This window comes from Pleurodeles waltl, chromosome 11 (genome assembly GCF_031143425.1).
Source record: "Pleurodeles waltl isolate 20211129_DDA chromosome 11, aPleWal1.hap1.20221129, whole genome shotgun sequence".
Classification (NCBI taxonomy): domain Eukaryota; kingdom Metazoa; phylum Chordata; class Amphibia; order Caudata; family Salamandridae; genus Pleurodeles; species Pleurodeles waltl.
Window position 1 is genome coordinate 317,645,044 of NC_090450.1, and position 25,403 is coordinate 317,670,446.

General features: G+C 46.5%; 1 protein-coding gene across 4 annotated transcripts in view; it reads right to left on the reverse strand.

Moving 5' to 3' along the window:
- Positions 1 to 25,403, reverse strand: part of CEP63 (centrosomal protein 63) — a 379,989-nt gene that overhangs the window by 225,440 nt on the left and 129,146 nt on the right. For all 4 annotated transcript variants that reach the window (XM_069213574.1, XM_069213577.1, XM_069213576.1 and 1 more), the window contains one exon: positions 12,785 to 12,898. In XM_069213574.1, the coding sequence (XP_069069675.1) occupies positions 12,785 to 12,898 (114 nt within the window). The remainder of the gene's footprint in view (positions 1 to 12,784; positions 12,899 to 25,403) is intronic.

Below are 25,403 nucleotides of genomic sequence, written 5' to 3' on the forward strand. Positions count from 1 at the left end.
ACTGTATTCTTGATGGCTTTGAAAAGATCCTTCCAGGGTTCCCCCCCATGACCGGCATATGCTTTGCGCCATCTCAGGATTAAAACGCCATTTGTGATCAGCCAAACACTGCTTGCTTAGCTCATCTGCTGTGGAATTCAAGGACTGAGCCAGGTAGTTTGTGATTAGAAAATCTATTGAAGCCACAAACAAGACTTCTGAAATCGGACCCTACTCTAACCTGCTTGTTGCAATATCATTTGGCGGTAGTATTGTCTTTGCGAATCTTCTCCAGCCTCCCCTTGCAGAACCCTTTTATGCCATCAGGATCCTAGCCCGAATGTTCTGGATTCATTGTGGTGGATAGTAGGCTCTGAATTGCAGTGTGTGCGAAACAGCTCAGATGACTGGAAGCATTTGCGAAGGAGTCAGGTGTGAATTTAGCTTACTGGTAGTGCTCCGTAAAGACGCCAGGTGGTTCACCCACTGTGACTGACTGTGGTGAGCCCTCCTCTTTAAACAGCCAGTAGTCAAGATAGGGGAAAACTGGTATCCTCGACCTCCGCAGGTGGGCTGTGACAACTGCCATCACTTTGGTGAACACAACTATCACCGGGAGGAGGAATAACTCAACCTCGTGACTCAAAAGACTTCTTCGAAGAAAAACAAATTGCACAACTCCAGACCCAACACCAGATGGAAAGAGTATGCAGAGCATGTGTATCTACAGCCACACACCCCATTGAATATATATATACACATACATATGCACTCAACGTTGCTTCTAATTGGTGTTACACTTTCCCAGGTCTTCACCAAAAGAAACAGTTATGACCACAGTATCATCGCACAGGTGCAGCATTTATTTCTTTGTGGTGACAAACAGCAAATAATCTTCAACACGTTTCTGAGTTTTAGATACATGTTGGGGATTATTTGCTGTTTGTCACCGTGAAGAAATACATGCTGCACCTGAGCGAGAAGACCTTGGAAAGTGTAATGCCAAGTAGAAGCAACGTTGAGTGGATGCAAGGGGAGTCACTACCCCATTGTGACCTGACGCATGGCTGGTGGGGACAAGAAGCAAAGGATTGTGCTGGATATTATAGCAATAAAAATGTCAAGTTAACTCATGATTATGTTCCTGCTTTACAGAGAGATCCAAATTTTGTCTAGTGGCAGTTAAGGCATGCCATCAAGTAGAGCAGAGGGTTGATATGCCTGCTGCAACAAACATATCAGTATTGTATGTGGATAACAGAGTGGATTAATAAAGCCAGCTGTTGCCAACACTTTAAAACATATTAAACGTATGTGATAGATGGGCTATGGACAGATGAGGGGCATTTTGTTGGGTTGTAGTGTGGGAAACCAAGGAGGAGGTCATGGGTAGGGAGGGCAACAATGGTTGTTGCATTGGGCGCCACCACTGTTAAAGCCTGTGATGTGATGATGGATATGTGGCAAGGTGAAGTAATACTGTGCCTCGCTTGTCTTTTTTAGTGTCTTTGGAGAAACAGCTGATGGGGAAAGAAGACAAGGTAAGGTGACCGTAGTTATTTATTGTTGCACACATCACTCACGCACACACCCACCAACTGTTTAAGAACAACATATTTGCCTTTTGGTGTAGAATAATGTTTCAGAAGGACGGTTTTAGCCAGTTGCAGAGATGGTGTCTCAGTGGATGGCTGCTGCTCAAGACCTAATTTGGGTTATGGAAGACAGCTCTGAGGCAGCATCAGAGACTGAGACAGGAGATACTGAGACAACATTTGAGGGAGAGGACAATGGAACAGAATCTGGAAGTGATTTTTCAGTTGGTGGAGTGCAATCTAACAACTCATCTTCCAGCGATTCTGAAGGAGACGATGATGACAGTTGTGCTGTCTCTTCACAAGCACAGTCTGTGTAGCAGGACACCAGTAGCAGGTTAGACCAACCCAGAGAGCAGGCACGTACAGCGGCAAGCACAGACAGAGTGCTATTTTGGCACCCCCAATTTAGTGCAGCCCCTAATTACGCCTTTCAGCGGCAATGCAGGATGTAAAATTGATACAGACAATTTTTTGCCAATTTACTACATCCATCTCTTTTTGGATGTTGACTTCCTTGAGCAAACTGTGCAGCTGTGCAGCAGACAAATTTGCGTGATAAACAATTTCTGAGGGAGCATAGAGGCACGCTGGGGCCTGGTTCAAGGGCACTCCAGTGAACTCTCACTCCGCTAGTTAAAGAAATATTTGGGCCTTACGTTCAAAGTGGGGTTAGTAAGGAAACCAACCTTGCTGTCCTACTGGTCTGCTTGCATGGTATAGGTAGCCCCCACCTTCGCACTGTACATGAGCAGAGATCGATTTTTGCTATTGCAGTGCATGCTGCATTTCAATGACAATTCTGCTTCATTGTCCTGGGACCATTAAGACCATGACTGGTTGTTCAAAATTCGGCCTGTAGTGGACCATTTGTCTGCCACATTTCCATTAATTTATACTCCTGGAATGAATATAGCCATCAATGAGTCCTTGGTACTGAACAAAGGACTGGCTACTGTTCAGGCAGTACATTGCAAGGAAAAGAGCTCACTATGGCATCAAGCTGTACATGCTGTGTGAGAGCTCTACTGGTTATGTGTATAGCTTGGGAGTGCATACAGGGAAGGACTCCACTCTGAACCCTGTAGGTTATCTTCTCATGCTAAGAGTCACAGGAAAAACTCTATGGGAGCTTGTCCAGCCAATCTTTCACAAAGGTTATAACCTTTTTGTGGACATTTTCTATACGTTAGTAGAGTTGCTCAGTGAGTAGAACAAAGCTGGCACTGTGGCACAGTTTGTTCTTGCCACACATGATTCCCACAGGAGCCTGTTTGTAAGAAGCTCCAGAAAATCCCAGACTACTGTGTTGCGTTCCAGCGAACTGCTTGCAGTCAGGTTCTTGGGTAGGCATAATGTGGACCTGCTCACTACAAATCCCGATGAGAGCTGTTCCTGCGTCATGGTTTGGGGTCAGATAGCTGAAGTTTACAAGCCCACCTGTAAACTTGATTACAACAGGTACATGGGCGGAGTGGATAAGAATGACCAGGTTCTTAAGCCATACAATGCGACTTGTGAAACTTGCACTTGGTACAAGAAACTGTGCCGACTTGGCCTAGACAGCAACATACAATGCGTATGTTATTTGTTGTCAGACAACAACAGGAAGACTCATGTCTTTCCTTGACTTACAGTTATCAGTCATTGAAAGTCTCACTGCTACAGAAGGAGCAGCCACCACTTCATATGTTCTGGAGGACATGGCAAGGCTGCAGGAGCGACACTTTGCTGAAAGCATTCCTCAAACACCTAAAAAGGCTTGACCATGTTGTCGTTGTAAAGTTTGCTCGAAGTACGGAAAGAGGAGGGAGAGACATGTTTACGTTATCCAGTGCCCATCTCAGTCAGCCCTGTGTTTTACTACTTGCTTTATGTTGTATCATACTGAAGCAAACTACAATGACCCTGACTGAGGTGGAGCTGCTGTTAGGTAATCCTTTCAATGGCTATGCTTGGGTACCTACCGTCCATGGATCACTACTTTGCTAGGTAAGCAGTCGCAGAATTTTAGTTCTTCTACTTAAGGAAATTATGGGCTTCCTTATGCCACTACTTTGCTAGGTAAGCTGTTACAGAATTGTAATTCTTCTACTGAAGGAAATCATGGACTTCCTGAAGGCCTGCTCGACACCTTTATCCACCTTCAGAACGTGATTGGTGGTATAAGACAGTTTATGGAAGAGTGTCTGTTTTCCTTTAGGTCAAATGTTAAGATTCACTGAAATTAATTAATTCTAAGTCATTCAATTATATCATATATTTACTGGGACTTTTCTTGTAAGTTATACAGCTCATCCAGAGAGTTTATATTTGGAAATTCATGGCACAAACATAATGCACAGATTATTTTGATTAAACCAAGAAACAGAGTTGCTTCACTTCTCTTGTGACAATTATTATTTCCAAAATATAATTTATTTGCTGGTAAGCTGTATAAATCAGAATAACTTTCCTATTAGTATGGATTCCAGCCTATGTATTGTGTATTTGGAATAACACTTCTTTTGCATGGATTCCAGCCAACGCATCTTTTATTTGCTAATGTACAGGGTATTCAGGATAACATTCCTTTTGTATGAATTTAAGCCTGGTTATTGTATATTCTGGATTACACTCCCTTTTATTGAATTCCAGCCAACACGTGTTTCGCCCGCTGGCATTTCTATTTGCTTTGAAAGTGTGCAATCTTAATTAGTAACTTGTATCATAACCAGTGTTAGTGAAAAGGGGTACAGGACATAATACCTTGTATGATGATTGTTTTCACATCTTTAGTATAAGATCTGAAAAAAAACATCATACAATATTTTGTTTCCTGTACCCTTTTTCCATAACATTGGGTATGATACAGTTTAATGTTTTTTGGAATTGTCAAAGCAAGAGCAGAACTGTTGGTGATAGAGTTCCACAGGACATTTGTTGGGTTTATTACTATAGGGAACTTAGGAAGTATTCCCCAGCATGTTTGTTTTAGTTTCAAAGGTAGATATGCTCACTCAGTTCGAGGGATAGGCCTTGGAAGGCATACTCGGACAACTTGCCTCCACAAACTGGAAGGATTTGGATTTAGCACAGTAAGTGCACTGATGGTGCATAAAATAAACGTTTTCTTGAACTTCCAGTAGCTCGGGACGCAAGCAATATAAGTTCACTTGGCAATTACACAGGATTAGTCAGGACTCTGATGAGAACAGAACCATGAACGGGTAAGAAGAGCTTCCAGTAGGTGTGCTTTCCCAGGGATACTGCATAGGTAGAAGGCAGATAGTAAAGATACACATGGCATGACTTCTATGGATTCAAACACATTGGTGCTGCCCTCGCCCCAACACTGATTTACTATGGCATGCATGGGTAAATGCTTTATCTGCTTGCCATGTTCATCCTCCGTCAGAACTTAAAAGATGTTAATTTTGCGAGCAGATGCTGCAGGTGACTTCAGAGAGTCAAGGAAGGGTGAAACCACAATGGACTCTGACTCCGGGCAGCTGGGGAACCTTTTTGCCACCAGAGGTCCTCTACACCTTGGGTCGGAGATGGCAGGGGCTGTGGTGACTTCAGGTTTTGGCTACTGGCAGGTCCAGAGGCTCGAGAGTCCCCCTTAAGAGTTTTTTTTGAGAACAGGTCCTCTGTTCACAGGGGGTTTTGAGTCTTTATTAAAGCCAGGCAGTCCTCCTGGGTTTTTGGAGTCTCAGCTGTAGGATGAGTCGACTTTGGTACAGATTTTGTCAAGGGATGCAGACAGTTCGGCTGGGTTGGTACCAGATCAGCTGCTTCTTTTCCCTCTTCTGCTGTAACCGCTCTTCGGTGTTCTTTGTCTTCTTAGGTCATCAACATCTGCTTCTTTGGTGCCAGGGGTCCATTAAATAAGGAAATTAGGGGGGTGTATGGTAGTAGCCAATAGGCTACTAACCCTGGGGGTCAGTATGCCCTCTATATGACCACTTCCTCTGGGAAGTGGGCATAACCCTGTCCCAGAATTCCTAAGTGTGCCATCACCAAGATGGCTACTTCTGAAAAATCGTGTCCACCTCACAGTAACCCACCTTAGGGGTGGTACTAGCCTGGGGGTGGCACGCCCACGTGACTTGCTAATTTTCCCACCTGCCCAGGTGCCAAATGAGCTCTGGACAGGGAGGTTGTCTTCCTCTCCTCTGAGGGGAGCCAGATTCACATTTTAAAGGTGGCAGCCCTTTGAGGATTGCTGCCTTGGGGAGGCTAATCAGCAGGTCATCCTGTAAGAGGGGATGTTACACCCTCTTCCCGGACAGGCTTTTGTTCCGGACCTCCTGAGTGCAATGGGCTCTCACCCTGGAGGTCCAGAATGGTCTTTTGGGTGGCAGGCTGGCAGAAACCGGTCAGCAAGCACACCAGAGGCTGGCAGGGTTTCAGGGGACACCTCTAAGGTGCCCTCTGGGTGCATGTACTGGTAAGCCGTACACCAATACGAGATGTTTGATACCAAACATCCCTATCTTCTTGAAGCCATCATGTAGCTGTGGAACTCGTATTGACCAGTGTCCAGCACATGTATTTAAAATGGCTTCCATGGTCCCTTACTGTGTCTGAGAATTGACAAAGACATAGCAGAAGAATATCTACTAATGCTGATATGCCCTCACATGTAATATAGTGTACCCTGCCTTAGGTAAGGCCTGCTAGAAGAGTGACTTAAACATGCTTCATACAGTGTTGAGGGACATGCCACAGAGGCTGTGTGCCATGTTGTGTTTTGACTTTTGCCTGCACCAAAACATGCAGCCTGCAACAGTAGCCTGTCTTGTGCTTGGTGAGGGGTGGCACAATTCATGCTGCAGCCCATCAGGACCCTCTTTAGTACCCCAGCCCCTAGGTACCAGAAGTATCACGTACTAGGGACATACTGAGGGTGCTGGTTAGCAGGAACCCAGCGCACTTTCAGTCGAAGTCACATCAAATACCAGGCACAAAGTGGGTTGCGGAGGGGGGAGGTAACCATGTCAAAGGAGAGGCACTTTCCTAAAACAGGTTTCCAGATACTCATTTTTCACTCTGCCTATTTCGCTATATGAATTGGTCTATAGTTTGTTGGCTCTGGGTACCTTGGATTCTTGGACAGCCTACAAACCATATACATGTCTCCATAACCAGAAGGGTCTAGCAGATGTAATGGTATATTGTTTTTGTAAATCGGCCATTGTGACAAAAAGTTACAGCTGAAAATGTTGTCACAAAATGCCTGTTTTTTTATTTTTAACTCATTTTCAATATTTCTTTATTTCAACAGTTATTTTCAGTCCCCTTCCTGTATTTGGAATTTTGTCTACTTTTCAGAATGTTTAGCTTTTCTGGATCACCCATGGGTTTCACACTGGTTTCCACTGCAAACTGGGAGTAGGTTGAGAGCACAAAAATGGAAAATGTGTCACCTCTAAGAAAAATGCCGAAACTGTGGTACAAAATTAGCTTTTTTTATTCAGCTCTGCATGTTCCTGAAAGCTGGGAAAATGGTGACTTTAGTACAGCTAACCATCCACAGAAGCCATCTTTAGGGAAAAGGCCAGACACTTATCTGGAGCACTTTTAATCTATTTTTCTGAAAAACTCAAACTTTTACTATATTTTCATTTTTTCTTGGTCCCCTTCAAGTAAATACACAGACCCTGCATACCTTTAGAATCTCCAGGATGTTTGGAAAAAAGGATGCAACTTTGGTGTGGACACCTTATGTGGAAAAAACGTTATGGAGCCCTAATCACAAACTATCCCAAATAGCCAAAAAAGGGCTCAGCACTCTTGGAGGTGGGGAGGATAGGTGGCAGCAGCTAAATGGCTAAGGTCGTTTTTGGGCTCAACAGGGATTATCTCAATCATTATGTAGCGCATGTTTGAAATATAGGACACATTTTTGACAAACGTGTGGTTAACCTCGGCATAACTGGGGCCTTTGCACAATGGTTTCAATCCTTGACTCATCTAGGGTCTTCTTTGCTTAATTATGCTTATCCATAGCATAATGTTGGCTTTGGTTTAACTATGATGGCAATCGATGTAACTTATGAAAGGCAGAATCATTCCCTGTGTGGTAGTAGTATATGAGTAATATTTTTCACATAAATTATAAGATTTAGTCTGGGGCAATTGAGCTCAAATATCCAAGAAGAAAAATGTGTAACTGATAGTAAAACGTGTGTATATTCTGAGAATGGAAGGGTGATGTTTGGGGCTACAAAATAGCATTTTGTATTGTATTTAAACTTGATAAAATTCATGTTGAATTCAGACGAATTACTGCACATCCTGGGTCCCTAGTGCCAAATGGGTACTTCCTGCTAAGGCTGTTATTTCCTGACTGATATGGGATCATTTAAGTTGATAAAGATGTGAATATTTTCACAACTTTTGTCTGAGCTTACAATGGTGGTGTAAGATGCCTAATCATTCTTACACCATGTCCCTTTGAAGTAGTTTCTCAGTCATAACGTATTTCTAATGTGCTCATACACACAGTAGGAAAAATTGAAATGAAATTGAATACAAAAGTAATTTTAAATGATCTGCCTTGTGAAACTGGATTTTTAGTTAGTTATGTATAACCTGTTTTGTCAAATGAATCAATCGGCATTGTTTTGTTCAAACCTTTTCTAGAGGGAATACCTCACACCACCTGCTGATCCCACACCCCAGGAGCAAGGTTTATGAGCTCTAATTAGAGGCAGTAGTTTACAAACTAAACACTGAAAAAGGTATGCTACTAATTTAGGGGCAAAATAGTAGACCAAGTTACTTAGCTTCAGTAACATTCCCTCAGGTGGATATTTAATCCAATCTCAGATTCCTCACCTTTAGGCTAGTCCCGAAGGCGCCAGACTAGATCCGGTGGTTTTTCATAGCAGTACTTTAGTGAGTCTGTATGTGACATTGTGCAGCTCTGCACTGGCGTCTTTTGGCCCCAGAATATAAGCATATATAGAAGCACTACCCCTGCATCCTGATGCCAGTTTCTTACTCGACCACTTCCACATCCCCAGATGCAAAGCACAAAAATAGTTGAGGATACCAATGTGTGGAACTCAAGTTTGGGGCCTTGTTAGAAGGTAAAAAGAGACCACTTCTGAAATAGGGGAGGGAGGAGGACAATGAGGAATAGATAGTTTAAATAGACTATTCACCAGAGAGAGAGGGTTACCATAGTTAGGTAACTTGCTCTTCTGATGGATACATTCAACCTCAGATTCCTCATCTTTAGAACAGACACTAAAGCAGTTCCCCACCAAGTGGTGCATCTATGGAGTTGTCTAGGACATGGCAAGGAAAGGCACTCTGTATGTCAACACCGTGGGGAAGCCTCAGCCCTGGTTGAATGGACCCTCCGTCCTTCCAGAGGCTGCTTTTGGGCAATGCATAGCAGATCGTACTATTTTCACACTGCATTACCTTTCTTTGAATCAGAGAAACCCTAAAAACCTGATCTTCCACTCAATGGTGTTTGGTGCGATCGATGTGAAAGCTTACAGATCTTTGGGGTCCAGCCAATGAAGTCTCGCCTTCTCTTTCAAGGGGTGAGGTGGGACAAAGATCATTTGAGGGTGAGGGATTGCTCAACGTGAAAGGAAAAGGACCTTTTGACAAAAAGATCGACCTCGTCCTTAGCACCAATTAGTTTGGAAAAAAGGAGGTGTAGGACAGTTGCGCAGAGAAAGCCAGGAGCACACTCATTCAACGAGCTGAAGAGACTGCAACGAGGAAGATAGTCTTTACTGTCAGACGATGCAAAAAGCAACTGTGCATCGACTGGGAAGGGGTACATATAAGAAGTTTCAGGCCCAAAAGAAGACCCACTGTACCATCACACACATTTTGGGATGGAAATATGTGTTAAACATTTAATAAAACGCATCACAACGGGCAATTTAAACAAGGGAAGATGGTCCAGAAATGCTGAAAGGTTGAAAGGGTGAATAAATATCAAAACAAATAACAAAACATCCAACAGCTTGGCTTGGAAGGGGTCTGTCTGGGGGACTCCACACCAGGTCACAAATCTGTCTTACCTGCAGGCTTAAATAGATTTTGTGGAAGGGCGTCTGGCAGCCAGGATGACATCCACAATGTCATTTGGCAAATCACATGCCGTCAATTGCTGTTGCTGAATCTTCACACATGGAGCTGGAGATTACGCTGGTTGAGATGAGGAACCTGCTGTGACAGAAGATCCTCCTGACTCCAGAACCCTCACAGCTGCTCTTTAGATGCACCACTTGCAGTAAGATAAATAGGTGCTCCTCTGAAAGGAGCTCTGACATGGGAGGAAGCTGCAGCGAGCTGCCATGTAATGGAAGGGTGTAGCCCACCTAGACTATCAGAAGAACCTATCAGTCAGATGTGATGGATTGCCACCAATGAGGAAAATGTTGGAACCTGCCTTTTATAGGGTAGTTGTGCACTGCTAAAGGCCCTTCACTAAGGGCAAATTTAAGCGGTTTGCATGCTGATGCCACAGGGGGGGGGGGGAGTGCCCCTAGTGACCTGCCTGATCCCCAGCCACAAAAGTACTAAGGTGACTGCAGTGGGGAAGGGGGACCCTGGTGCTGCCTGTAACAACCATCTGGCAGAGCCCTGAAAAGGCTGAAGCTGATGGGAAACGTTCCTGGCAGGGGTCGAGAGGTCAAAAAATGCCCCATCTTCAAAAAGCATATCCATAAGGGATGCCCAAACATCACCTGAAAAGTCTGAGGTTCGCATGCCCAAATGACAATTGGAGCACCACACTAGTACCGACCGCTCAGCCCAATCAATCAATAGTATCCAGGGCAGCATGACTCACATATTTGGCTGCAACCTGGATGTCTTGAATATTTTGCGCTAAGGCAGCCCTAAACTCTTCTGGGATCGTGGACAAGATCTCGCTGGCCATGTCCCAGAGGGTGCTTGTGTAACTGTCTAGTAGACAAACGTTGATGACTGACCTTTTGGCTGGGCTGGTCAAAGAGAACATTAGTTTCACAATGCCTCAATCCTTTTCAAACTCGCTCTCCTCACAGTTGTGAGGAATGAATTAGGATTCACCTTGCTGATGAAAGCTTGGACCACCAAACTCTCAGAAACAGGATGAGTCAGGAAATCAGGGCCGGTATGCAGTGCATGGTCACCTCCCGGTTCAGTGGTAGACAAGAGAAAGGCTCAGACCAACTGCCCATCAGAGTGTCAGTTACAGCTTTATGAATGGATTAATTTCTCAGAGGAAGCAGGTTCAGGTTGCAAGACTTCAGTAAGAATATTTGTCTTAACTTCAACAAAGGTCAGTTGTAGTTTTAGTACCTCAGTAGCATGTCCAAATACCACAGCAAAGGAAGGACTCTTCTCCATTGGAGGCCCATTGAAGAAAACAACCTTGTGTAAGGGGACATATCACGCCCACTGGCCTCCTGTAAATATTTGCATAAACTGTCACTATCATAATGTGGAGGTATATCACCCAAATCATCATCATTGCTATATCTGGTTCGTGGTAAACTATGGTCAGAACTGGAACCAAAAAGCTGATGGAGGATTGGAGGACTGCTCCGAGGTAGGGAGTGTGCATTGTCTGGAGTAGGCTATGTAAGAATCTGGCGCTATGGAGGGCAGTCCGAGCATGACTTCAGTCGGCGTCCGCCTTTGGAGTCAGAGGCGGATTCACCCCCCTGGTGCCAACAATGTTACGACTGGCATCGATAAAGGAGGAACTGGCATGGTTCTCGAAGCCAGAATGGAAGTCAGAATGGAAGTTGGCACTCCACCCGAGTCAGGTTGTAGAGGCCCAGATGAAGTTGAGAACGGTTCCCTGGCGGAAACCCAACTGGAGTTCCTTTCGCACCTTTGAGGCCTAAAGGTGCAACAAAGGGAGCCGAAAGAGTGTTGAAAATACGTAGCACGTATATGTAAAAATATGATGGCTTCCCCTAAAAGCTCTGACCTCCTCTGGTGTTGTAAGTGGTGTGGGAAACTCGGGGAGCATGCAGATCAACTGCGGGATCAGCTTTTCCAAACAGGGCTCAGGAGCAAGATTGAATGGCATCTTGACTCCCATGTAACTTCTCTTTAGATAGAGAGTGAGGCATGGAGTTCCTCTACGCCTTCTTAAGTTTCTACTTTGTATTGGACTTTTACTTACAAGATGACTTGGACTGCAAAGAAAACCTGTCAAAGGATTGGCCTAGAGAGCTATAACAGGTTGTGCTCTTGAATTGGAGCACAAATATGACTTCTTTCAGTGTCTGGCAAAGTACAGCTTTGTTTTAAGGTTCCGGATGCAGGGAGGCACACTCATCGCACCACTCAAGCCCAAAAACAAAGGCACACCTCATACGGGATTGTTAACAAAATCTGTTTATGAAAGTCATGACATGATTTGAACCCTGTAGTTATAGGAGGGGACATTGTTCACTTGTGCACTGGATTTCAATTTAAAAATCATCAGTTCAGAGAAAAGAGGAAGTGGAGGTCCAGATCCTAAGGTACAGAAAAAAAGGAAATGACCTCAGTATGCAGAGTGGTGCTTAAATCTGGCACCGCTCTGTCACTTTCGGGGCAAAATGAGGCCAACGCAGAGCCACAGAGCGCAACCTAGCAATTGGAGGAACTGCTATGAAAAACTTCCAGATATAGCCCTGCAACTGGGGAAATATTCGACAGGGGTGGAAACTGTGGATAGAAGTAACTATCCCAATCACTGTTTTTGACATATTGAAGGATTAAACTGTTGAAGCAGAATTAACAGATGGTTTTAGTTTTTATCTGTGAAATATCTTAACCAAGGTGAATAGATTTATGGAGGATACATTATATCTTGATGGCAATACATGCCTCTAGAAAGGCAGCAAGACAAGCCGATTACCAAACACATGCAAGGCATCACCTGGAGGATGGCTGGCTCTGAGCTACATCTCTGTATGAGTTCAGATTTGTACGCACCTAGAATGCTCTGCTGTGCAATATGACAGGACAATCTTATTACAACTGCTTTTCTTTAAATCATTTTCTGATGTTTTTAATCAATCGCAAGCTTTCTAAATAAAAGTAGTTCCAACCAAATTTTCAAAGAAGAATCAGTGGTCTGTCACCAATGTACAATAAAGTTCCTGTGCTCCATGTCTCTATGAAGAGTGGTGAGATGTTTGCAGCTAGATGAAGCTTGAATATGCTGTTGGATTGGTTTATCCTGTCTCTGGAGAAAATCCCCATACCTGATATATTTCGCACTGCTCAGCCAATGTTTTCTTCTGTACTTCTAGTGATTCAACCTGCTGCCGAAAAAGGAGTCGTTGCTTTTCCCAGTCAAGGGCTTTCTGACGAAATTCCTGCAAAAATAATTCACACTCTTCAATACAGAGCAAATAAAGAGCAAAATTCTAGCATTCAAATTAACTATTCTTGATATCCTGAAACAACAAGAAGTTGATGAACGGAATGCCTGAATTAATCTCAGCCACTGACAATCACTGGGCCATAGTCCATCATTTTTCACCCACCATACAACTGTTGTCAAAAGCCCGCCTTATGCTAATCTGTACTGATCCAACTTGTCACGGAAACGGTCTGTCCCAAACTGCCAGCCAAGACCCCCTCCAGAAGGGACCACAAGCAACCAGGTATCAGTTTCGACCTACTCAGCATGGGACCCACAGTTGGGCAATTCATGGTCTTATGGTGTAAACCGCAACAACAATATAATCAATGGACCCCCAAGCAGTTTAGGATGCATTATTTCCATGAGGAGCAGGTCTGTATGAATTTGCATAAGGTGGACCTTTGTCTAGAATGGCATGGTGGGCAAAATAACATAGACTGGAATGCAGTTACAAGTGATTGCCACTGGTTGAGATTAATTCAAGCATTCCATCCATCACTTACTGTTGAACAAATTACTAACCTTCTGTAATGCCTTATCTGCTAGAGCAGTGATTTCCTACCTGTGGTCCGGGAACCCCTGAGGGTCTGCAAATCCTCCTCAGGGGGTCCGCGACTGCTTAGAAAATTAAATAATATTAACAGATTAGGTCCCCTGCTTTCAGTAATGACTCAGTGGGGGTTCCCGGGTTTCCAATAATGAGTCAGTGGGGGTCCCCGGGCTGCAGTAATGATAAAGTGGGGGTCCACAGAAGTCAAAAGGTTGGGAACCACTGTGCTAGAGACTCTATCTAGCAGCAGTTTCCTTACCTTAGAAGTATCCACATGAAGAACACTGATCACTGGTGTGTGGAACTAGGGCACTGAATAGGGAGCAACTGTGTACCTAAAAATCTGTTCACAGTGCGGGAAGCATGGGTGGGTCAGTAAGGAATCTGCAGCTAGTCTCTACTAGATAAGGTGTTACCGAAGGTAAGTAACCTGTTCATCCGACAGACTCCTAGCTGCAGATTCCATGCCTTAAAATAGTCACCCAAGCAATACCTTTCTACAGGTGAGTCTGAGAACTTGATGTAGACTAGAAAGTCCTGCAGGACCGAAAAGGCAAGACGCCCATCCCGATGGACCTAACTATCCAGGCAGTAGGTCTTGGTAAACGTATGTAGTGAGGCCCATGCTACTGCTTGGCAGATGTCCAGGACCCAAACTCCATGTGCTAACGCAGTGGTTGCAGCCTCTGGTGGAATGAGCATGCAAACCCTCTGGGTGTTGCTTTTTGCCCAGTGGATAGCAGATCAACGCGTAGCAGAGCTTGATACATCGGGGGATGGTTCCTTTCTGCATGGCCTTCCCTTTTTTGGCTCCGACATATCCCATGAAAAGTTGATCATCTACCCGGACCAGTTTTGTGCTCTCAAGGTAGAACAAAACCACCCTTATTTTAATCCAGATGGTGGGATTTCGCCACTTCCTTAGAGGAATGAAGGAGTGCATAAAAAGAAGGCAAGCTGATAGACTGACCTACGTGAAACAGGGTGACTACCTTAAGCAAGAAGGATGCATGATTCCGAAGGACCAGTTTGTTTGCAAAGAGAGAGACATATGGAGGCTGGGGTGGCAGAGCTGATCACTGTTTCCAGGCAGATGTCACTGCCACCAGAAATGCAGTCTTGATCATAAGAAGCCTAAGAGGACAGTGGCTCAAAGGGAGCATACATTAGAAAAGTAAGATCCAAGTTAAGGTCCCACCGGGGCTTTACAAAGGGAGCTGGAGGAATCAAGTCATGCAAACCTTTAAGGAACCTATTTGCAATAGGGGACATGAAGAGGGAAGGCTGATCTGGCAGCCGCAGGAAAGCAGAGAGGGTTGATAAATAACCCTTTAACGTGCCAAATGCAGAGCCAAGGTAAGGATAAACAAAATAACTTGGGAAAAGGGTGCAGATAAAGGGTCAATCTATTTGGCTGTATACCATGCCACAAACCTGCTCCAACGGCCTGCATATATCGTCTAGGTGGAGGGACGCCAAGCTGCCAAGATAACATTACAGACTTCAGGTGGAAGGTTGAAAGCGCTCAACTGTTTCTGCTCAATCTCCATTCATGTAGGCGGAGCGTTGACAGGTTCGGGTAGAGAATCCTCCTCTGCTGCTGCGACAGAAGATCCTTCCTAAAAGGCAGCCTGATCGGAGGACAAATGGCCTGCAGGTCTGCTTTGGGACCGAAACACGTCTGCTTCTGGTGGGAAAGCTCACGTTGAAACATTGTTTCTCTGGATCCTGCAAGAATTTTGCAACATCCAAGGCTGTGCATCCTCCAGGATCACAAGAACTCGGTTTGCATCTGGAAGCACGAAGGAATCTCCCTTGGAGTGAAGGAGTCACTCCCCTGCACCCGCAGGCACATCAAGACATCGACCGGCTGGTGGGGCCTGCTGTCCCATGGACATCTGAAGACTCTGCTTCACAGGTGGTGAGTATGTGGCTTCCTCTGAGTCCTGCTTGTATTCTGACCAACTTGGGAGACTGTGGGCCCCTGCTCCTGCCACTGAATTGGAATCCCTGTGCACCGCAACTGTTGCGCTTGCCAAGGCTTGTTGACTCTTCCTCCAGGAGATTTTGAGGCGCCAGCCTCCAGCACTCTGCAACTCGAAGATCAGCCCCTGTTCTGCAACTCCTGAGACGTGGGACTTCTGTTTTGTCGTGATGGTAAGTCCCCCTGACACCCTGTGGTAATCGCCTGTAGATCACTCATAAGGGCTCCATCGACTTCTGCTGGCCCTCCTGCGTCCTTAGGGCCAGCACTGACTCCCCCTCCTGGGTAGAGTCTCCTGGACCTTGCTGGTCCCCAAAACATTTTGCAAACAGTTCTTCAGCTCCTGCTGGCATTTGCCAGTGCTTGTTGGTGACCTGGCTGGTCACTGACCCTTCTGCAATCCAGCAACAGTTGAAGGACAGCTTGAAGGAGACTCCTGGGATCTTCTGCAGCTCCTGGACCCCGCAGCTGGATTTCTTCCGCCGACTTGCAGGAACTTCACCTTCAGGACGTTTGGCATTGCCACCTGCACCACCTGGGCACCTCCAAGGGTGCTGGATTTTGTCTCCTTCCTTTGCAGGTCCTCCACGTCCGGAATACGTCCCCCGGTTCCACCGGCCTGGTCCACGGGTGGTGACAGCAGCTGGACAATCCGAGGCATCTAGTGACTTCAGAGAGTCCCTTCTCCCCTCTGCATCTGCATCCCCTGGTGTAGGTGCTTTGTCTTCTGGGTATCATAGGGTGGGGGCACTCTACAACCTTCCTCTTGTCCGTTGGTTTCCTCTGGGTCCCCTGGGAAGGGTCCTGAATCCACGAACTCCAACCACTACTCTCTGTGTTAGCCTACTAGAAAACTGGGTGGGTAACTACCTTGCACCTGGTTGCTGGGGAAACTTACTGTACTTACCTTTGGTATTTCTATCTGCCCCCAGCCACTAGCTAACTCACTTACCTTGGGTGGGGTCACTATTTCACATTCCACTTTTTTAGTATATGGTTAGATCCTCCCATAGGGCCTGTGTATTTCTATGCTGTTTCTGATGTAATTTTGGAAACATATTGTGTAGTCATCTCCAAAGGGCTATATAGCAATGCTAGTCTAATAGTAGTGCTGTATTAAATTATCCTTTATTTTTGCAACACTTGTGTAGTTCTTCCGTGTGAGTAAGTTACTGTCTGACTACTGTGGTATTACAAGTGCTTGACATTCCTCCTGGATACAACTACCCCTAGAGAGCTTTTGCTATCTGGACACATTTTCACTATCACTAAGGGTTGCCTGGCCTCATTATAGGGTGCCACACCATAGGGGTGCAACATAAACTGAGCCAGCCTGCCAAAGGGGTGAAATACGCAGGTATGTAGGGGAAGGAGTGGCTTTGCCATTGCTTTCAACCTAAATGTCGGGCTAGCAGCGCACAGCCGTTCTACCAGTCTGCACTGGCGGACTCATTTTACTTGGGGGAATTCCCGAGTTGGTACAACCAGTATTGCAAGACCTGGGGTGCCCCTCTAACATATGCCCTGGGCCCGGGCGACCATCTACTAGGGACTTACAGATAAGTTAGCTGTTTCCATTTGGGTATAGACAATGCGACATATACTTTAGGAACAGAGCACTGGCCCTGAGGTCTGGTTAGCAGGCCTCAGTGCACTCTCAGACTCGAAACAACAGCAGCATCAGTCAAAAAACTTGGGTGGTGACCATAGAAAAAGAGGCATTTGCTTACACACACCATCAGGTGAATAGGCCTTCAACCACTTCCAGTTTCAGAACCACTCATGGTTGACGACTGCTGAGCTTGTTCGTCCTGGAGTTAAGGGAATTGGGCAGGTGACAGACCATCATAGAATCCCCATACAGTTGAACCTCCGCCAAACAAGAGTACTTCCTTTTAATTATATGAAGTGCTTCTCTGTTTGGAGGAGATGTTACATTCCTCTGCATCAAGAATGCACCATCAAAATTGGTGGGAAATGAATTTGGGTCACTTTGGTAACCTGAGCTGCACATCAGTCTGGAAAATAGCGGGACACCACTGCACACTAACGTGGAAGGAGCAGGGCCAAACAGGCAGAGCTTGTAGGTGAGTTTACACATTTGATACTCAGCAATAATTAGAAGGGGAAACCATGGACTCTTTCAGACCAGGAGATGGCAAGAAATACGGCTCAGGGAGGGGTCGCTGCATGCCCCATTCACTTAATAAAGATTTTGGGCTCAGAGAATGTGGTCCTCGGGCCGAAAAAAGCCTGGGGAGTGGGGCTGTGCACCCATTCTATCCATATAAAATAGATTTGATCCTGGAGGATGGGGTCCTCGAGGGCAAAAAAGGCTAGGGGTGGGGTTGGAATGACCCCTGCCCTTAAATCATCTAAAGGGCCCTGGGGCCTGAAATAGGCAAAGGGAGAGGGGGTCCTACTCACACCCTATATAATAAAAATGGCAGCCACCATTTTTTGGGGGATTTTCCACGATCCCAGAGGCGTCCAGCAGGATTGCTGGAAAAACCACCAATCTTTTTTTTTTTTTATTTGACCTTGGTGGGTGGGGGCTTCTCGGTCCCCCTGGGTCCAGGCTTTACACCAAATAACAAACAACACGACCTGTGGACCAAACTCCAGCCTCCTGCCGAATTTGGTGTAATTCTGTTCAGCAGCTTTTGAAGTAGCACTTCTTAAAGAAGTCTATGGAAAATGCATGGGGTTTTACATTTTCGAAGCCCCCTTTTTTCTCGCCCCCTGCTTGACGGATCACCACAAAACTTTCCATGCACAAACAAGGCAAAAAGAGCACTTTTTTGGAACATTTTGCGAAAATTTGTCAAACGGTGCCTGTAGGAATCTGGCTCTTTATGTGGTACGTGAATACTATGTAAAGGGTCCAGGTATTCACCAGTGAGTGAACAGGGCTTCCTACGCAATCCCAAAGTGTTCTATTCAGGGGTAGTGTGGTTGAGCAGCCTTAGGCCTAACACGGAGGGTTGCAAGACATCTACAAATACAAACAATAGTCAATCAACGAGACAAACGACTAAAGGAGATCCACACCAATTATAAAAATAGCAACTATCTTTATATATGTTTAGGTATCAGAGAAAAATCATTCAGGTAAGTACGTTTTTATACAGGAATTCTTTTCACTTTTAAAAATGGACACAGAGCATTTTCTGAGCTCTGCAATGCTATCCTGTGGGAGGAAAAACAAGTTCTGGAAACAGGGAGAGTACAGCAACTTACAAGACCAGCTGCCAGAAGTTAAGGGGAGCAGTGGGCAAGGTCCAAGGCAGCACACACAGTGCACCCTCAGTGGCACGAGGGGGCAGCCGGGTGCAGAGTGCAAAACAGCGGCAGGTGCCCAATACGTTCCTACAGGAATCGGTCACTGTGAAAAGAGGCTGCAGGCTCTGGCCAGCAGGTCAGTCGGGCTGAACCAACAGTGGGGCTCAGGCCTCGCGATTCTCGGGCACAGGTAGGCACCTTTGGCTCAGGGTCGACAGGTGCAGAGGTATCCTTACGTGTTTGGTCTTCTGACCTGAGCAGTCACGGTAGAGGGGGGCTGTGTGCAGAGGCTGCTGGTGTAGTCAGGGAGTCCAGGAGGGGTGGAATCACAATGGACTTGGACTCTGCATGGCTGGGAAACCTTGTTGGCTCTGGTGGTCCACTTCAACTTAGGTCGGAGACGGTGGGTGCAGTGGTGACTCCAGAGGCTTCAGAGTCCCTTCTTTTGGAGTTTGCTGGAGAACAGGTCTGCTGTTCGACGGAGGTCTGGAGTCTTTATTGAAGGCAGGCAGTTTTCCCAAGTTATGGGAGTCACAGCTGCAGAACGAGTAGACTTTGGTGCATATTTCTACAAGGGATGCAGACAGGCTGGCGGTGTTGGTACTAGGTCAGGTGCTTCTTTATCTCCTCTTCAGCTGTTGCGGCTCTTCGGTGTCCTTGGTCTTCTCAGGTCATCAGGATCTGCTTCTCTGGTCCAGGGGATCTCCTAAATACTGAATTTAGGGGTGTTATTCATGTGTAGGATAGTAGTCAATGGGCTACCAACCCATGCAGTCACTACACCCCCTGTATGACCACTTCCTCTGGGAAGTGGACCTAACCCTGTTCCAGAATTCCTATGTATGCAATCTCAAAGATGGCTACCTCTGGAAAAATCGTGTCCACCTCTCAGTAGCCCACCTTATGGGTGATAGTAGCCTGGAGGTGACACACCTACCCGACTAGCTAATTTTCTCACCTGTCAAGGTGCCAAATGGGCTCTGGACAGGGGTAGTGACGTCCTCTCCTGTGAGGAGAGCCAGATTTGCATTTCACTAGGGACTTACAGAGGGTAGTAAAGGATTTTCCAATTGGGGAAACAATTGTACAGTTTAGGGAGAAAGAACAGTGGCACTGAGGACCTGGTTGGCAGGGACCCAGTGCACTCCAGTCAAAGTTGCATTAAATACCAGGCAAAAAGTGGGGGAACTGGGGGTACTGCAACAAAAACCCAGTTCCCTACAGTGCCAAAGTTATCAGTACCAAAAAAATGCATTTCCTATGGAAACGCAGACCTAACTATAACTACTCTGTGGCAGCCGCCAAGCAGCCCCCCTCCATTATTTAAAAAAAGGGTCATGCCCCCCTCCCCCCCCACCAATTGCTAATATGTAGCCCCGGGAGGCTGTGGCCATCAGGGCCTGTAGTCCACGCCCCCTCTTCCATTTTATTCATATGTAACCACGGGGAGGTGGTGGTCCCCGTATCTGCAAGTCTCCCCCCACTATTCTTTGTATTTTGGAGTGCCGGGGAGGTGGTGGGACCCGAGGCCCAGGGCAGTCTCTGTAGACCCCCACTGATTGTTAATATGTAACCCCAGGGAGGTTGTAGTCCCTAATTACAGGGGGTAGGGGTGTCGCCACCCTCCTTATCTTTCTATATAGCCCTAAGGAGGTGGTGGTTCCTGGGGTCCAGAGGTGTGATGTGGGGGTCTGTGCTGAACCACCCACACACACACATTAACAACATTTTCCCCCAGGGAGGTGGTGGTCCCGGGGCCTTAATAAGTCCTAGGAGGGGATCCCCGTGTGCCCCCCTTGTAGGAAATTACCCTCTTTTTGGCATGTTACCCCCAATTTCTGCCTGATGTCAATGTGTTTGATTGTGTCACTGGAGTCCTGCTAATCAGGACCCCAGTGCTTATGCTCTCTCTCTTCTCAAATTTGTCACTGCATATTGGTAACCCCTTATAAGTCCCCAGTATATGGTACTTAGGTACCCAGGGCACTGGGGTTCCAGGGGATCCCTATGGGCTGCAACATTACTTTTGACACACATAGGGAGCCCATTCAAAGGCTTCTACAGGACTGCCATTGCAGCCTGTGTGAAATGGTGCATGCACCATTTCACAGACATTTACACTGCACCAGGTCACTTATAAGTCACCTATATGTCAGGCCTTCCAACACTGAAGGCTGGCTGCAAAGTACCTGTGTGTGAGGGCACCCCTACATCGACCAGGACCATTTTCCCGGACTTCGTGAGTGCAGGCAAGCCATTTTACGCATGCACTGGACATAGGTCGATACCTATGTCCAGCTTAACAATGGTAACTCCGAATATGGCCATGTAAGGTGTCCTAACATCTGGGAATTGTACCCCAATACTGATTCTATTAGTGGTATTACAATTCCATACACTCTGGTGGCTCCACAGTAGACCCCCAGTACTGCCATACCAGCCTTCTGAGGTTTTCCAGGCAGCCCCAGCTGCTGCAACCTCACAGACCGGTTTCTGCCCTCCTGTTGCTAGAGCAGCTCAAGCCCAGGAAGGCAGAACAAAGCATTTCCTTTGGGAGAGGGATGTTACACCCTCTCCCTTTGGAAATAGGTGTTACAGGCATGGGAGGGGTAGCCTCCCAGAGCCTCTGGAAATGCTCTGAAGGGCACAGATGGTGCCCTCCTTGCATAATTCAGTTTACACTGGTTCAGGTACCCCCGTCCCTGCTCTGGCGCAAAATTTGAAAAAGGAAAGGGGAGTCACCACTCCCCTGTCCATCACCACCGCAGGGATTGTGCACAGAGGTCCTCCAGAGTGTCCCTGAGGTTTGCCATCTTGGATTTCAAGGTGGTGGGTCACTCTGGGAGCATCTCAGTGGCCAGTGCCAGCAGGTGACGTCAGAGCTCTCCCATGATAGGTGCTTACCTGTGTAGCCTGACCAATCCCCCTTTCAGGGCTATTTAGGGTCTCTTCTCTGGGTGTTTCCTCAAATTCGGATTGCTAGACTCCAGCAGGAATCCTCTGCATCCTTTACTTCACCTTCTACCAACGAAACTGCATCTGGATCCTCCAGGAACTCTACAAACTGCAATAAATAAGCAACATTTTATCTTCAGCTCCTGCCAGCAACTGCAACTGTTTCCAGGACGTGCATCCTCCAAAGACTGCCTGTCTTCAGCCTGCACCAGAAGAACGAAGGAATGTCCTTTGGAGTGAAGGAGTCACTTCCCTGCTTCAGCAGGCACCCCTCTGCAGCGACGACCGGTGGCGTGGGTCCCCTCTTCTGACAAAGTGCGTGGATCCAGCAACACAGGTGGTGGACTGAAGTAGTCCCGACAGTCCTAAGGTCCAGCTGTCCAACTTTGCTGGAGGTAAGAACTTGCCTCCCCATGCAAGACAGTACCCCCCTGCACCCCGTAATTTGCAGTTGCCAAGGCTTGTGTGCGACCTTAAACAAAGTTCTCCGTGCACAGCACAGCTCCGGTCTTCAGCACTCCTACCTGCGGCGCACAGCTACCTGAGTGGTTCTCCGGCGGTGTGGGACTCCATTTACAGCTTCTTTGTCCCCGTGCTGTGGGACTCCTGTGCGTGCTGCCTGGTCTTCTGAGGGCTCTCTGCATTGCTGATCCTTTTCAACCTATTGTGATTGTCACTATTTGCACTGTTTTCTAACTGTTTTTATAGCTATTACTTCATTCTAGTGTATATACTGTGTATATCCCCTGCCTCCTAAGGGAGTATAGACTTGAAGGTATTTTTGGCATTGTGTCACTAAAACAAAGTACCTTTATTTTTGTAACACTGAGTATTTTCTTTCATTTGTGTGAGTACTGTGTGAATACAGTGGTAATGCAAGAGCTTTGCATGTCTCCTCGATAAGCCTTGGCTGCTCAACTACAAGTACCCCTAGACAGCCTGGCTTCTAGACACTGCCTACATTTCACTAATAAGGGATAACTAGACCTGGTATAAGGTTTAAGTACCTTTGATACCCACTAGAAACCAGGACAGCCTCCTACATTGGTGGTGCAGCAGTGGGATAAGTACTTGCAATTGCCTTATCACTTGTTACCGGTGCTTTCCACAGGAAAGTGTACTCTATACCTAGAGCTATACAAACTACTACAACAGGACCTAGTCTTTTACTTTCTTTCTAAAAGACTAGGGGTTAGGTCGAGTAGGACTTTTCTTTCCTTTTACTCTACTCTAACACACTACACTAAGGGGGTTATTACAACTTTGGAGGAGGTGTTAATCCGTCCCAATAGTGACGGTAAAGTGACGGATATACCACCAGCCGTATTACGAGTTCCATAGGATATAATGGACTCGTAATACGGCTGGTGGTATATCCGTCACTTTACCGTCACTTTTGGGACGGATTAACACCTCCTCCAAAGTTGTAATAACCCCCTAAGTCTTCCTCTCAGGCCACCCCTGGAGTCATGGGAACTCGCTATGAGAACATGACTTTCAAAGTACTAAGAGGGCTTGCTCAGAGAGAAGCTTAGAGGTAGCGAAGAATCAAAACAAGAATTTCCTTTTGAGTCTCCTTCTCTGGGATGACCAGGAGAAGTCTGGTAACCAGGAAGAAGATAAAGAGAGGGGGATTCTAACCCCCTAGAGTCAGGGAATCATCCTGTAGATTCAGGGGAGGGCTCTTCCCAACGATCTTCCACCTAGCAGACCCAATAGTGTAGCTGTTAGTGGGAGGGGTTCACACACAAGTAGGGCTCCCTTCACACCTAGAGGTCAGGTCATTAGAGACCGCAAAGCTATAGAAAGATCCCCCCCCCCCCCCCAATTCTCATGTCACCTCAGTTTCTGAGGGGTCCAACACATCCAATCCAGGTGATGACTCTATAGACAGAGAGCTCAGAAAGCAAACTTTGGAGGAGGCCAAGCTGAGGCTGCAGCAGCAACATCTGGCCCTAGACAGGGAGGCCTTAGCTGTGGAGAGAAAAAGGCAGGGGTAGGAGTTAATATCCGTGCTGGCATCCGTGCTGGCAGCAGCAGCAGTTTCAGGAATTATGGTGTTAGGGAGAATACTTTTGATTCCAGGAACTTGCACAACATTGTTCCCCCTTACAAGGAGGGGGAAGACATATACAAGTGGTTTGCTGCACTTGAGAGGGCCTGTAAAGTACAGAGGGTCCTTCAGATGCAGTGAGCTGCTATTCTGTGGTTGTCCTTTTCTGGCAAGGGGAGAGATAGACTCCTCACTGTCAGGGAGGAAGACTCAAATAATTTACAATGTTTTGAAGACAGCACTCTTGGATAGATTTGACTTAACCGCTGAACAGTATAGAATCAAGTTCAAAGAAAGCAGAAAAGAGTCTTCAAAGACTGGATACATTTTGTGGGCTGTTCTGTGAAGGCTTTGGAAGGTTGGGTACATGGCAGCAAAGTGTCTGACTATCAGGGTCTTTATTATCTGATTTTGAGAGAGAGCATATTCTTAACAATTGTGTGTCTGACCTGGTGCACCAGTACTTGGTAGACCCAGATGTGATCTCTCCCCAAAAATTTGCAAGGAAAGCAGACAAATGGGTCAGAACAAGGGTGAACAGAAAAGCCCATACAGGGGGTGACAAGGACAAGAAGAAGGATAGTAAGTCACATGACAAAGATAAAAAGTCAGAGTCTTAATCAGGCCCACAAACATCCCCTGGGAGTGGGCACAAATCCTCTTCCAACCAACAGAAAAAGCCTCGGTGTTACATGTGTAAGAACAAAGGCCATTGGGCAAGTGACCCCACTTATCCCAAGAAAAACACCAAACCTCCCACCACCACAACCCCCACTGCTTCCACTAGTGCCCCTAGTAATAGCAGTAGTGATGGGAAAACACTACAAATAACCAGTCATAAGGTGTAGCAGGGCTCACTTTGGGTGATATAGTGAGGGTTCGTTTAGTCAGGGAAACCACTGAGACTGTTTTAGTCTCAGATGGTGGGATTGACCTTGCCACCCTTGTTCCTTGTGCCCTTAATATGGATAAACAAAAGCAACAACCCCTAATAAATGGTGTTCAGGTTGAGGCCTACAGGGACACAGGTGCCAATGTCACTATGGTGATGGAAAAACTGGCAGCCCCTGAGCAACACCTATTTGGTCATCAGTACCAAGTGACGGATGCCCATAATAACAGTTAGCCACCCCATGAAATAATGTGAATCTCAACGGGGGGTGAGGGTGGGAGGGTTAGTGGTCCAAAGAAAGTTGTGGTATCCACTGACCTACCTGTAGAGTGTCTACTGGGCAATGATTTGGAGACTTCAGCTTGGGCTGAAGTGGAATTAGAGGCTCATGCAGCAATGCTGGGCATTCCTGGCCACATCTTTGTTCTCACCAGGGCTCAGGCCAAGAAGCGAAGAGGACAGGGAAACTTGGATCCTGGGACAATGGACCAAGTGCTCCCAAAAACTAAGGGTAGGAAGAGTAAACCCTTATCCACTGTCCCTGCCTCCAAATGAAGATTCCCCTTTTGATGAGGAGGAGTCTACTCCCTGAGCAGGACCTACACCAGAGGAGCTCCAAACTGACACAGCTGAGCTTTTCGGTACAGAGGGGCCTGCCAGGGAGGAATTGAGTGTGGCACATCAGACCTGTCCCACACTAGAGGGTTTGAGACAGCAAGCTGTCAAACAAGAAAAAGGG